The following is a 12422-nucleotide window of genomic DNA, read 5'->3' on the forward strand; positions in this document are numbered from 1 at the left end:
GGAGTCTATAGCACACCAAACAAATAAGGCCAAATTCCCTACTTACTGCTTTCCAGATGTTCTCACTAAGCTGTGGTTCATCATCCAACTGAAGAAGACTTCCATTTAAATTCTGTTTTACATAAACAACCATAAACTACTTTTCTGTTCTGTCTACCCTTCCTAAAATGTATACCATATATATATACTCATCTCCATTCTTTTTATTTAGCCAGGTTTCTGTTATTGCTATATCATAATTATGCTCAGTTACATAGAACTCCAGTTCTCTTCTTTTATTACTGATACTTAAGGCAAGCTAATTTTAATGTGTTATTTTATTTTTGTATTTAAACTCTGGGTTAGAATTTACATCGCAGGCATATTTGTTTTCACACTGTTTTTTGCCTGCCTACCACCTCAGAGTTTTCAGAGACACTATCCAGCTCCTTAAGGACCTAAAAACAGTTTGACACTTCCAATTCTGCATAGTAGCCTCCAGGCAGTGTGCACCCTTTGCTTTGTGACTAATCTATCTCTACCCATCCTGTCTGGAGTCTCCTCCCACTTCATTTTAGGAGTGAAGACTATCTCATTAAAGGACACCTGGTCCAGGTCCATCAATTCTATGCTGCAATGCAGGCCAGACAAGTCCTCTTCCATTTCAGGGGCCCTGAGCTGAAGATGCTGGATAAGCTAGCATTTCCTGCAGACATACCCTTCAAGAAGAACTCACCCCTCTAAGCCATCCTCCAAAAAAGTCCAAAATCCAACAGGACTTGCATTGCACTGGCCTTCCTTTAAAAATGTGGCTCTGGATTACTAAACTCTTTTTATTAAAATTAAATGATTTAACTTAAATTATTAAAATTAAAAAATTAACAAATTAAAGAACTACCACAGTTATTAAACACTTTCTTGCTCCTTTAGCTACTATAAAACTCTCCCCTTGACTTGCTGCTGTGTGCCTTTCATTGAAGTTATTAAACTTTACTTTTCCCTGTCTGTTACATAATTTTGCACCCTTCTTATTATCTCCTTCCTTTGAAGATCTTTGGTTACACCATTTGTATTACATCTTATTCATTAACCTTTATTGGTGTCACCCTCTTAAATGTGCTAACTTTCCTGACTGGTAAGAACTGTTCTATCAAGTAAAATGTTTTACACATTACTTCTTTCTTACTAAGAAAACTACTAAATACCAGCTGCTATTCTCTTGTCAGTTTCTATTGCCACGAGCCCTTTCTTAACTATTCTCAAGTCAGCCATCTACCTGTACTTAAATACTTTCTTCCTAAAAAATGAGTGCATATAGCCACACTTTCCACTAATGCTAATGCTTTACTGTACAAGTCCAATATGGTGTTCTATCCAATATTTTTTTATATGCCTTAATTTCTTCCCACTATGGAATCGCTGTTAATTTTTTTTTTTTACTATTCATTGCTACATCCCTGGTTATTAACTTATGGACTTGTCAGTTTCTGCAGCTGTTTTCTGCACTTTCTGTCCCACCTTGCCTCGCCGATACTAGTTTTGAATACTAGTAACATGTACATGTAACAAGTAATTTTTCCATGCGCTTCTCCCAAACACATAGATACCTTAACTCCAGTGTGAGTTGGGGGAAAAGAAAAACCCTTCTAGGGTTAAAAAGCTTTAAAAAGAAAAAAAATCTTAGTAGCAACCAAAAAAATAAAGTTGTTAGGAGTAAATTTTTTATTTTAGTTGACTCTCACACTGCAGTATCATAAAACACTAACTTACATTAAAGTTTACACAACAAGTTAACGTTTTTTGAATTCAAATCTTTCCATTGTTGTTAATTATCAAAGAGTGTATAAACTAAAATAATGCCAAAAAACATGCATTGACATAATTTAGCTTGTACTAGTGAAAACTAAAGTAAGATCTAACTGTATTGTAAAGGAACCTGCTTTTTAAATGGGATTTCACATATGAAATGTACACTGAGAGTGGCAAGTGTAACTGAAAAAGAGGTGGTGGAAGGAGATATGAAAAGAATGACTCTCAACCCAAAGAATGCTCAAGAGAGTGAAAAAGGGATTTCAGAAACAACAGGCCAACTTGGGTAAACTTGGTTAATAAAGTGATGGTGATGAAGGTATCAACAGGGGTCAATAGCAGTTTGCTATATACTTTAGACAGAATGAAGAGATGGTAAACATCTCATCATCATCCTGCTCTGGATAAGTGGGTTTAAGAAAATGCTCTGTTTTCATTGCTACCTCTACCATGTCACCAGTTTTATCCAAATATTCTACATGTTGACCTATAGGTGACAGTAGTTAAACTAAAAGATATGGTTTAAAAAGAAACACTTCATTCCTCACAAATAATATATTAAAATTGTGGATATTAAAAACTGCAAAATTAGAGTGAAGGGCAAAATGAATAGCAACATATCACAAACTAAACATATTTTGTCAAAGTGTCATAAATACATTTGCCAGAAAAGAAATTTCTGGCACAATTTCAAATAAAACAGGTTAAATAAATCACAAGTATACAAATACCATTCAGCAATAAAAATATTTAGGGAAAACATCACAGAATAACACATTTGCAGACAACTATAAGTCCAAGATGAAGCATATTATACGATTACTTAGTATGCCAACACATGCTTGACACCAATGTAAAGTACACTGATTTAAGCAATAATGAATCAGCATTGACCACAGCATGGCATTTGCACCCCCTAGTGACAAAAACATTGAGCAATTAGGATTTATTCAGTTTAAAGTGTTGAAAACATTCTGAAGTATCTAGTATATCTAATAGAAATACACAATTACAAGCTCACTAATTAAATACATCATTTGCCCCAGAAATTAACTACAAATGTCATGAGTCCACAGTTTGCAAACTCTCACAATGTTTTAGCAAACTATCTTGTTCTAACCACATACACAGTAACAAGAAATATAAAATATGCTACTTTTTTATACTTACATGGACAATCTTTTGCATCAAGACCAACCACATATGGTGTAACTGACTGATGAAGCAACTCGCATAAGTTCTGAAAAGTCATATTGTGGTCTGTAACATTCACACCTGAAAAGAATTGGAAAATATATTTAAAAATGCACATATTAAATAAAAACCTGTGGAGTTTTAGCCACTTTCAGTAACTTGCTAAATAAGTAAATGCTGTAAGGCCTATCAAGAAAATAGTTACATTATTGTATAAATCAAACCACAGTATATATCACTTCTTGAAAAATAATAAAACAGACCTCTTAGATTAATAATAGTAATGAGATTTAGGGCAAAGATTTTTTTTTTTTTGCATCATTGTCTCAATTACACTGATACTTATTTAAGTGTTTTCAAAGTCTTCTATATAAATACATAGTTATTATAAATCAAAAGTACCTCTATATAGTAAGTAAAGTTTTACTCAGAAATTATTAGTTTATATAGAAGTACAAATAATATACATCCGTTCCAAATCATGTGAATTTGGCTGACAAGAAGAATCACATTTAAGAAATTTTGTATTACATGTTAAATTTTTACCGCTACTCCTTCAGATTAATGATAGTAAAGAGCGCTTAAAGCACTGTTAACTGACCCAGGACAAGAGCAGCTGTAGGGATTTCACTTGACCTCATTCGAAATGTCCATTCATCTGTTTTAGAACGAAAAAATGTTGTAGACGTTCTTGCAAATTCTGCCAAACTGTCCAGTATGTTTTTATTCAACTCTTCTTGAATGCTCTATGATAAAATATGAAAATCACAATTATTATGTGTCAATTAAAACCCTGGTGCTGGAGGGTTGCAGGAGCTAAAAATTTTAATTCCAACTAATTTCTTAATTAGAATCCAGTTCTTGTAGCGACTTAAAATTAACAAAAATGTTCTACTCCTTGTTCCTTTTATTCTGATGCATCAGAAATGCCAACAAGTTTAACTTTCTTTTTTATTCCAAAATATAATACATACTCTATATATGGCAAGTTATTAGATTAGATACAAGTAGATTATAAATATATTTCCCTTCTACACCAAAAAAAGAAAAATGAGACAATAATAGCAAGTAGTGATCAATCTAAAATTTTACAATGGCTACACAGTTTATAACTATTATGGATGACTGAGGAAAGCTTCGAGGAGTACTAATTGATGATGGCATTGATAAAAGGCTACAAAAAAGGGCAGAAAAAAGTACTTTTTCCAACTGCGAAATTGTAATGTTTTCCAATTTTATGTAGCACTAGACATTTTTTTTACCATTGAACTGTAGTAGAAAGATTAGAATTCCTCCAACTGTAACACAACCATCTACAACTATGGTGGATTTTAATCACATAGTAATGTTCACCAAGCAATGGTGCACCTCCTGGTATCGGCTCAAAAATATATTACAAGACAAAGATTAATTATAACCATGATGTTATTGGATAGCTAGATAAAAACTGTAGTCCAGGACAGTCACCTATAAACAGGGTTTATGTTAAGGTAGATTTCTGACAGCCTTAGTCGAGGGACAGGTATGCATTGTACAATTGTGAGTTCAAATTGGCATACTGAGGAATACTGTATTAAATCTAACTCCAATTTGTTGTCTGATGATGTAATTGTAAAATTTTGTCATCAGTGTAATCTGAAAGTATCATGAAATGTGTTATTATATAAGCACTTCTATAATTATGAGATACTTCTATAATCAGCAATAGTATTTTGTAATAATGCCTCTGAGGTAAATAATGGGGGAAGGTGGGAAAGTATATTACCTTCACAAAAATCACTGGCTTGTATACAAAGTAAAATGCGTTTGTGAGAGGTTATATTTAGAACCCTGAGATACCTAAACATGAGGGTATTTAGATGTATATGAAGTAAATACTGTATTGCACTTTTGGGTGTAATTGTGAACACTGATAAAAACTAGTGTGATCACTGGAGCAGCCTTGGCCTGTAAGATTTTAGTTAGACAGATGAAGATGAATTCTAGGGATTCCTTCACTTTTGTCTCAAAGAACATTGTATTATTGGTGATATATATACAGTTGAATACCCATTTGGACCTGTAGGTTTTCTACTTTGAAAAAGATTTTATGACAAAAAAAATTAGAAAGTAAAAGGATCAGCATGCACTTCTTTTGGAATTTCAAAATGTAAAGTTCAAACTATTATTAATTTCTGACAAAAGTCCGAGGCTAGCAAGGCAAGTAAACAAGAACTAATCATTAAGATATCATTTTTTTTTCTTTTGGTTTAAATAGCTCATGCTCAGCTTTTAGCAGGTTATCTAAACCATTTTAAGTTTTTACATAATTTAATTAGGACTCAAGCCTTACACTTTTCATGTGCATTTGCTACACATAAAAAGTAAGAACAAATATATACATTTAAAACTGTACATTTCTTTTGCAAATAACTATCATCATGAAAAAAAGCACAATTTCACACCTAAAATGAACGCAATCACTAAATTAATCCATATGTAAAATGTCACAATATATTAGATTACTTGTAGATGATACAGAAATATTAGCTTTCCCTCTTAAAAATTTCTGTCCAATGTTTAAATGTTAAAATTTAGAGTCTATGTATCTGGAAGAGATAAGTTCATTCAGTACCTAGTCTTCAGTTTTAGATATACATTTAGAGTATGAGTGGTTAGCACTGCTGTCTTACAACTCCTGAATGCTGCGTTCAATTCCTGAATCACACACTGCACACTTATAGTTGCACTCTCCCAACGTCTGAATGGATTTTCAACCATGTTTTTTACCTTCCATAAGCATTTAAGTTAATTGGCCACTCTAAAACAGCCCCATGTAGGAGCAACTGTATAAATAAGTGTGACAACTGATTGACCAGCTCCCTAGCCAGGGTTAGCTCATGTATTTGCAACCTATGCCATTTAGATAGGTAGTGGCATCCAGCAGCGGATAAATTGGATAAGCAGGTTAGAAAACAGAAGGATGGAGGAATTTTATTTAAAAAAATACATCTAGAACATATGCTGATAAATGATGTTGTACAAATCCATTTTAGGGCCAACTACAGTCATATATGGTCTAAATCCAATGCTAAACTGGCCTTGCACCAGGCACTCATATGGTTCAAAAATGAGGACACTAAACATACTGCTGGCAATAATGAAAATCTAAAACTTGAACTATACAGAAAACCAAATATCTGCAGTAATTTGTCTGAATGTGCAACTTAATGTTATGGCTGAAAAAGATTGGCAGGTCATAGGAAAAACAAATATACTATTTTAGCCTATTTTCATTAAGCATCATAGTGTGTAAACTATTAAGTAACAATTTGTAAATGCAGGTCTTACGTCCGTTTCCAATTTAATTTGCTGCCATAAAGACTGAAGGGTCTCAAACCGCAGTTTGCTGGATGCAGACTCTTCATCCTCATCATGAAAATAGTCACCTGTGGTTGGAGGATACACAAAACAAAAATGTGTCAAATAAATGAGACAAACTCAGCTATATATTTTTTCTTTTATTATATGAAAAAAAAATATTTTTCTTTACATTTTATTTCATTTTAAAACCAAAATAGACATACACTGTAAGGAATACAAATAAATTAAATCTGCAACAAGGTTGTCCTAAATACATGAACAAGCTAAATATAAATGAAAATGATAAACAATTTGATATGAAAAGTAAAGATGCCATATAATTGATGAATACCCAAGATACATATGAAAAGTAAAAATGCTGTATGATAGATTAATTAAAAGACATAAATGAGTACATCCTCTTAAAATAGTTCAGTTGAAGGAATAATCCACCCAAAAATTATATTTTTTATGTCCCTTACCCCCATGTATTTTGTAGTGATGGACGATAAATTTTAATTCATGCAGAACAGAAAAGGAGAAATTTATGACATAACAGAACTCAATGCTGGTCAGTGCTCTACAAAAACTGACAATGAGAAGAAAGGCCACAGGAGAAAAAAAAAAAATCTTGTGTAGCATAATCAGTGTCTGTTATCCAGTTGCTTGCTCAAAGCATGCAAAAAATATTGTTAAACAGTTACATCTGGAATTATTAGCACATGTGGAAGAATATATGATCAATTTGTAGGTGTCTATTCGGGGATTATATTCTGCTATGTGAATTTATAACTCCTGTCACTAGGAAAATATGATGTTGTTTAACAATAAGTAATGAAGTGGGTTTCATGTATGTTAAATAGTTTCATACTTGATATTTTCTTTAAGTTGTGACCAAAATTATATCTGCATATGTACTTATTAAGTACAGTATATCATATCAATAAAATATTTCCACAGGGTGTCAGTAGAAGTCTGTGAAGGCAAAGAAGTTTCAAGAACAGGCAGTTACTGAAAGTACAATTAATGATCTCTATAAGCAATAAAACTGATAAATGTTTGCGAAGGGTCACCGAACATGACTGAACTGTTGTTAGTAGAAGGTAAGCAGGTTGACATTGATTGATAGGATGGCTAGTGTTGGGGGGGGAGATGTTTAAGCTACAATAGTGGAGACTGTTTTAACGATATTATTCAGGACTTTTTGTTAAATTAAAATATTTTGGTTCATTTTCTTTCACACCCATACATAAATAGTAAATCTAAAAACTCGCTGGAGTGACTTTCTTACTTGAGGACCTGCCTCTCCCTATCATTTGTTGGTCAAGTGTTCTGTCTTCAATTCAAAAAGTCACTCCTGTGAGTCTTTGGATTTGCTGTTTATGTATATGTATAGATCTAAAAGACATCCATAGCTCTCTCTGGAAGGATCTTGCACTGTCGCAGGTTAGCACAGAGGCAAAAAGGAAAGTGGGAAGTTGTGAATAATGAGGTACATTGAAGTGTGGAGTAACCAAGTTGGATCTGCATGCTGGAGGAAAGATCATAAGGTGTTGTCCAGTAGATCAAAGAAGAGCAAATACAAGCACTACACAAGAACTTGAGTGAAGTAGGTTGAAATGCGCTGTGACTTGTCCTGGTTCATTTGTTTTCATTTTACTTAGGAGCTAACAGGTTAAACAATAAGCAGTCTATCAGTAAAACAACATCTAAAAATATAAGATGTTTCATAAATGAGAGGAGACCATTCAGTTGATCAGGCTTATTTGGGTAGTTACCATCTACGTTGGCTCAATATCTTACCCATATGCTTTTAAAAAGTTGTTAAGGTTTCTTCTTGAACTACATGACTCTGTAGTTTGTTCCAGATTCCCAAAACCTTGTTTAACAAGGTGCCTCCTTTAATCAGTCTTAAATGCACTAACCCTTAATTTCCAATGGTGTCCTGGAATTCACAATTGATTCAATTTTACAGGTACCTCGGAAATTTCTGAAGATTAGGTCACCCAAACAATTTCCTCTGCTCAAGACTTAAGCATTTTAATTCTGTAGGACATGCCCTTTAGTCTTGATATGAACTTAGTGCTGGAAGCTGTGCAGAGAAAAGCAACCATGTTTTTTTTCATGTCATGGTGACAAAAACTGCATATAGTAATCTAGATGCAGTCTCACTAATGTACTATAAAGTCTGCTCTTTAATTTAAATTCGCTTTTTTTTTTTTTTACAATACTACCTATCCTGTAATTTGCCTTTGTAATTGCTTCTGCACATTGCCTAAATGATAATTTTGCTTCACTGTAAATTCCCTGAATTCTTAACCCCTTAATTTCAACAAAGATTTAGTGTGGAACTGCACTAAAGGCATTTTGAAAGTCTAAGTAAATTATATCATATGATTTGTTTTGTCTGTTAATGCAATTTCCTTTTTATTAGCCCACGCTGTTATTTCAAGAGTGCTGTATGAGAGACTTATTTTTTACTTTTTAGTACACTTTTTAACTTGATATAAGCGTCGTTTTAAAAAGTATTTATATATATATTATTTTCAACTTTTTAGTTTTGGGTTTGTTTTAGTATAATTTTGTAATCAATATTTTAACACTTCCTTAATATTTATATCCATTAATAGTGCCATCTATTGGTGAAATCTTTAAATAAATATTCTTCATATGAAAATTTCATTTCTTAATTAACATGGATTAATTGATCAATTAGTGAAACTGATTATTGATTCATGTATTGTCATAGGAAGTGAGTAAGTGTGCAAAATTTCAAGTCATTTGGACAACAGGAAGTGGGTTAAATATTGATTACAAGAGTTTGCTAAAAGACATCTGAAGGACTCCGAGATGGTGAGAAATAAGATTCTCTGGTCTGATGAGACCAAGATAGAACTTTTTGGCCTTAATTCTAAGCGGTATGTGTGGAGACAACCAGGTACTGCTCATCACTTGTCCAATACAGTCCCCACAGTGAAGCATGGCGGTGGCAGCATCATGCTGTGGGGGTGTTTTTCAGCTGCAGGGACAGGGCGACTGGTTGCAATCGAGGGAAAGATGAATGCGACCAAGTACAGGGATATCCTGGACAAAAACCTTCTCCAGAGTGCTAAGGACTTCAGACTAGGCCGAAGGTATGACCCTAAGCACACAGCTAAAATAATGAAGGAGCGGCTTCACAACAACTCTGTGACTGTTCTTGAATGGCCCAGCCAGAGCCCTGACTTAAACCCAATTGAGCATCTCTGGAGAGACCTAAAAATGGCTGTCCACCAACGTTTACCATCCAACCTGACAGAACTGGAGAGGATCTGCAAGGAGGAATGGCAGAGGATCCCCAAACACACGCAATGTATATATCTATATATAAACTGCTCAAAAAAATTAAAGGAACACTTTTATATCAGAGTATAGCATCAAGTCAATGAACCTTCTGGGATATTGATCTGGTCGGTTAAGTAACAGAGGGGGTTCTTAATCAGTTTGAGCTGCTTTGGTGTTAATGAAATTAACAAAAGGTGCACTAGAGGGGCAACAATGAGGCAACCCCCTAAACAGGAATGGTTTAACAGATGGAGGCCACTGACATTATTCCCTCCTCATCTTTTCTGACTGTTTTTTCACTAATTTTGCATTTGGCTACAGTCAGTGTCACTACTAGTAGCATGAGGCGATACCTGGACCCTACAGAGGTTGCACAAGTAGTCCAGCTTCTCAAGGATGGCAAATCCATAAGTGCCATTGCCTCCTTTGGGCAAGGAGGAACAGGATGAGCACTGCCAGAGCCCTACAAAATGACCACCAACAGGCCACCGGTGTGAATGTCTCTGACCAAACAATCAGAAACAGGAGTTCATGAGGGTGGCCGGAAGGCCCGACATCTTCCAGTGGACCCTGTGCTCACTGCCTGACACCATGGAGCTCGATTGGCATTTATCATAGAATACTAGAATTGGCAGGTTCACCACTGGCACCCTGTGCTTTTCACAGATGACAGCAGGTTCACCCTGACCACTTGTAACAGACGTGAAAGGGTCAGGAGAAGCCGTGGAGAACGTTATGCTGCCTGCAACATCGGTTAGCATGACCGGTTTGGTGGTGGGTCACTGATGGTTTGGGGAGGCATATCCATGGAGGGACGCACAGACCTCTACAGGCTAGACAATGGCACCTTGACTGCCATTAGGTATCGGGATGAAATCCTTGGACCCATTGTCAGACCCTATGCTGATGCAGTGGGTCCTGGGTTCTTCCTGGTGTAAGACAATACCCGGCCTCATGTGGTGAGAGTATGCAGGCAGTCCCTGGAGGATGAAGGAATTGATACCATTGACTGGACCCCACGCTCACCTGACCTAAATCCAACAGAACACCTCTGGGACATTATGTATCGGTCCATCTGATGCCACCAGGTTGCATCTCAGACTGACCAGGAGCTCAGTGATGCCCTGGTCCAGATCTGGGAGGAGATCCCCCAGGACACCATTTGTCATCTCATTAGGAGCATGCCTGACATTGTCAGGTATGCATGTAAACACACAAGCACATAGGGGCCATACAAACTACGGAGTACAGTTTGGAGTTGCTGCAATGAAATTTCGGCAAAACGGACTAGCCTGCTGCATCATTTTTTCACGTTGATTTTTGGGGATTCTTTTAATTCAGCCCTATGTAGGTTGATAATTTTCATTTTAATCAAATGATGTGGCATCCTTTCGAGTTTTCTTCCTAAGTTACTAAGCATCTGGTGTTCATCTGGTGTTTCTCCAAACAATGCCTTTAAGAGCAAAACCAAATTCCATTTCAAATAATTTGATAAATTCAAGAAATATTAGAGTGTTATTTATTAACCCTCATAAGAGAAAAAGAGGAAGGTTTATGGATGTGGTGAGAGAGGAAATGCAGGTGGTGGGTGTAACAGAACAAGATGCAGAGGACAGAAAGGTATGGACGAAGATGATCCGCTGTGGCGACCCCAAACGGGAGCAGCCGAAAGAAGAAGAAGAAGAAGAAGAAATGTAAATGGGATTACATTGATTTGAAATTGGGCAGCACGGTGGCGCAGTGGGTAGCATGGAGTTTGCATGTTCTCCCTATGTCTGCATGGGTTTCCTCCGGGTGGTCAGGTTTCCTCCCACAGTCCAAAGACCTGCAGGTTAGGTGCATTGGCGATTCTAAATTGTCCCTAGTGCGTGCTTGGTGTGTGGATGTGTGTGTGTGTGTGTGTGTGTGTGTGTGTGTGTGTGTGTGTGTGTGTGTGTGTGTGTGTGCGTGCCCTGCGGTGGGCAGGTGCCCTGCCTGAGGTTTGTTTCCTGCCTTGCACCCTGTGTTGGCTGGGACTGGCTCCAGCAGAAACCTGTGACCCTGTAGTTAGGCTATAGCGGGTTGGATGATGGATGGATGGATGTATGTTTCCAATACAAAATGTGTTGAATGCATACGATTTTGAGCAATTGTGGGCAAATGAATTCAAGGAGTTGCATTATTTTGCTTAGCATAACCGTTTCTTGCATGCTTATATTTTTATAGGTAATATAATCCAAAAATACACATACACACAGCTGTTTCACATAAAGTATACAGAAGAATTGTAGATGAAAAGCACTACACAAATGAAAATGCGAGTGATTAGAACTTCAACATCAATTTTTTTCACCTTGCATACTTTTCAAAATAAAGAGTGACCTGACATTTCCAAGTAAATTGCTGCTCTCCTACAAGAAGCAGAAAATTAACACAAATACATGTTTTCAGAACCAGGGATCAAGTAACTATATGGCCTTATGTCTAAATTTGGCCTCCAATTAACTTTTATTCTCCTACCTTAACGTGCAAATGGTTTATCACCGTTTCTTTTTGCTGATCTCATTAATTTTTATATTTTTGTGCACATTCTGGTATCACTAATGCACTAATAACAAGTTACCCATTAATTCGGAGGATAAAATTCTTTATTGAAAGTGCAGTTTTTCGTTACAGGGTCAGTGATCTATCAGCAAATGTGAGTAATGTTTCATTATGATCACTGCCTAAAACAAAGCTGAAACCCAAACATTTTGACATTTAGCCAGAAGATGGTTTTGCAGGGTTAGAAAATT

General features: G+C 35.9%; 1 protein-coding gene across 1 annotated transcript in view; it reads right to left on the reverse strand.

Moving 5' to 3' along the window:
- orc3 (origin recognition complex, subunit 3) overlaps positions 1–12422 on the reverse strand; it is a 120898-nt gene that overhangs the window by 103163 nt on the left and 5313 nt on the right. The window contains exons 3-5 of the mRNA XM_039748007.1: positions 6313–6410; positions 3584–3728; positions 2959–3063 (exon numbers count right to left, since the gene is read on the reverse strand). Coding sequence (XP_039603941.1) covers positions 2959–3063; positions 3584–3728; positions 6313–6410 — 348 coding nt within the window. The remainder of the gene's footprint in view (positions 1–2958; positions 3064–3583; positions 3729–6312; positions 6411–12422) is intronic.

The sequence above is a fragment of the Polypterus senegalus genome, chromosome 3 (assembly GCF_016835505.1).
Source record: "Polypterus senegalus isolate Bchr_013 chromosome 3, ASM1683550v1, whole genome shotgun sequence".
Taxonomy (NCBI): domain Eukaryota; kingdom Metazoa; phylum Chordata; class Cladistia; order Polypteriformes; family Polypteridae; genus Polypterus; species Polypterus senegalus.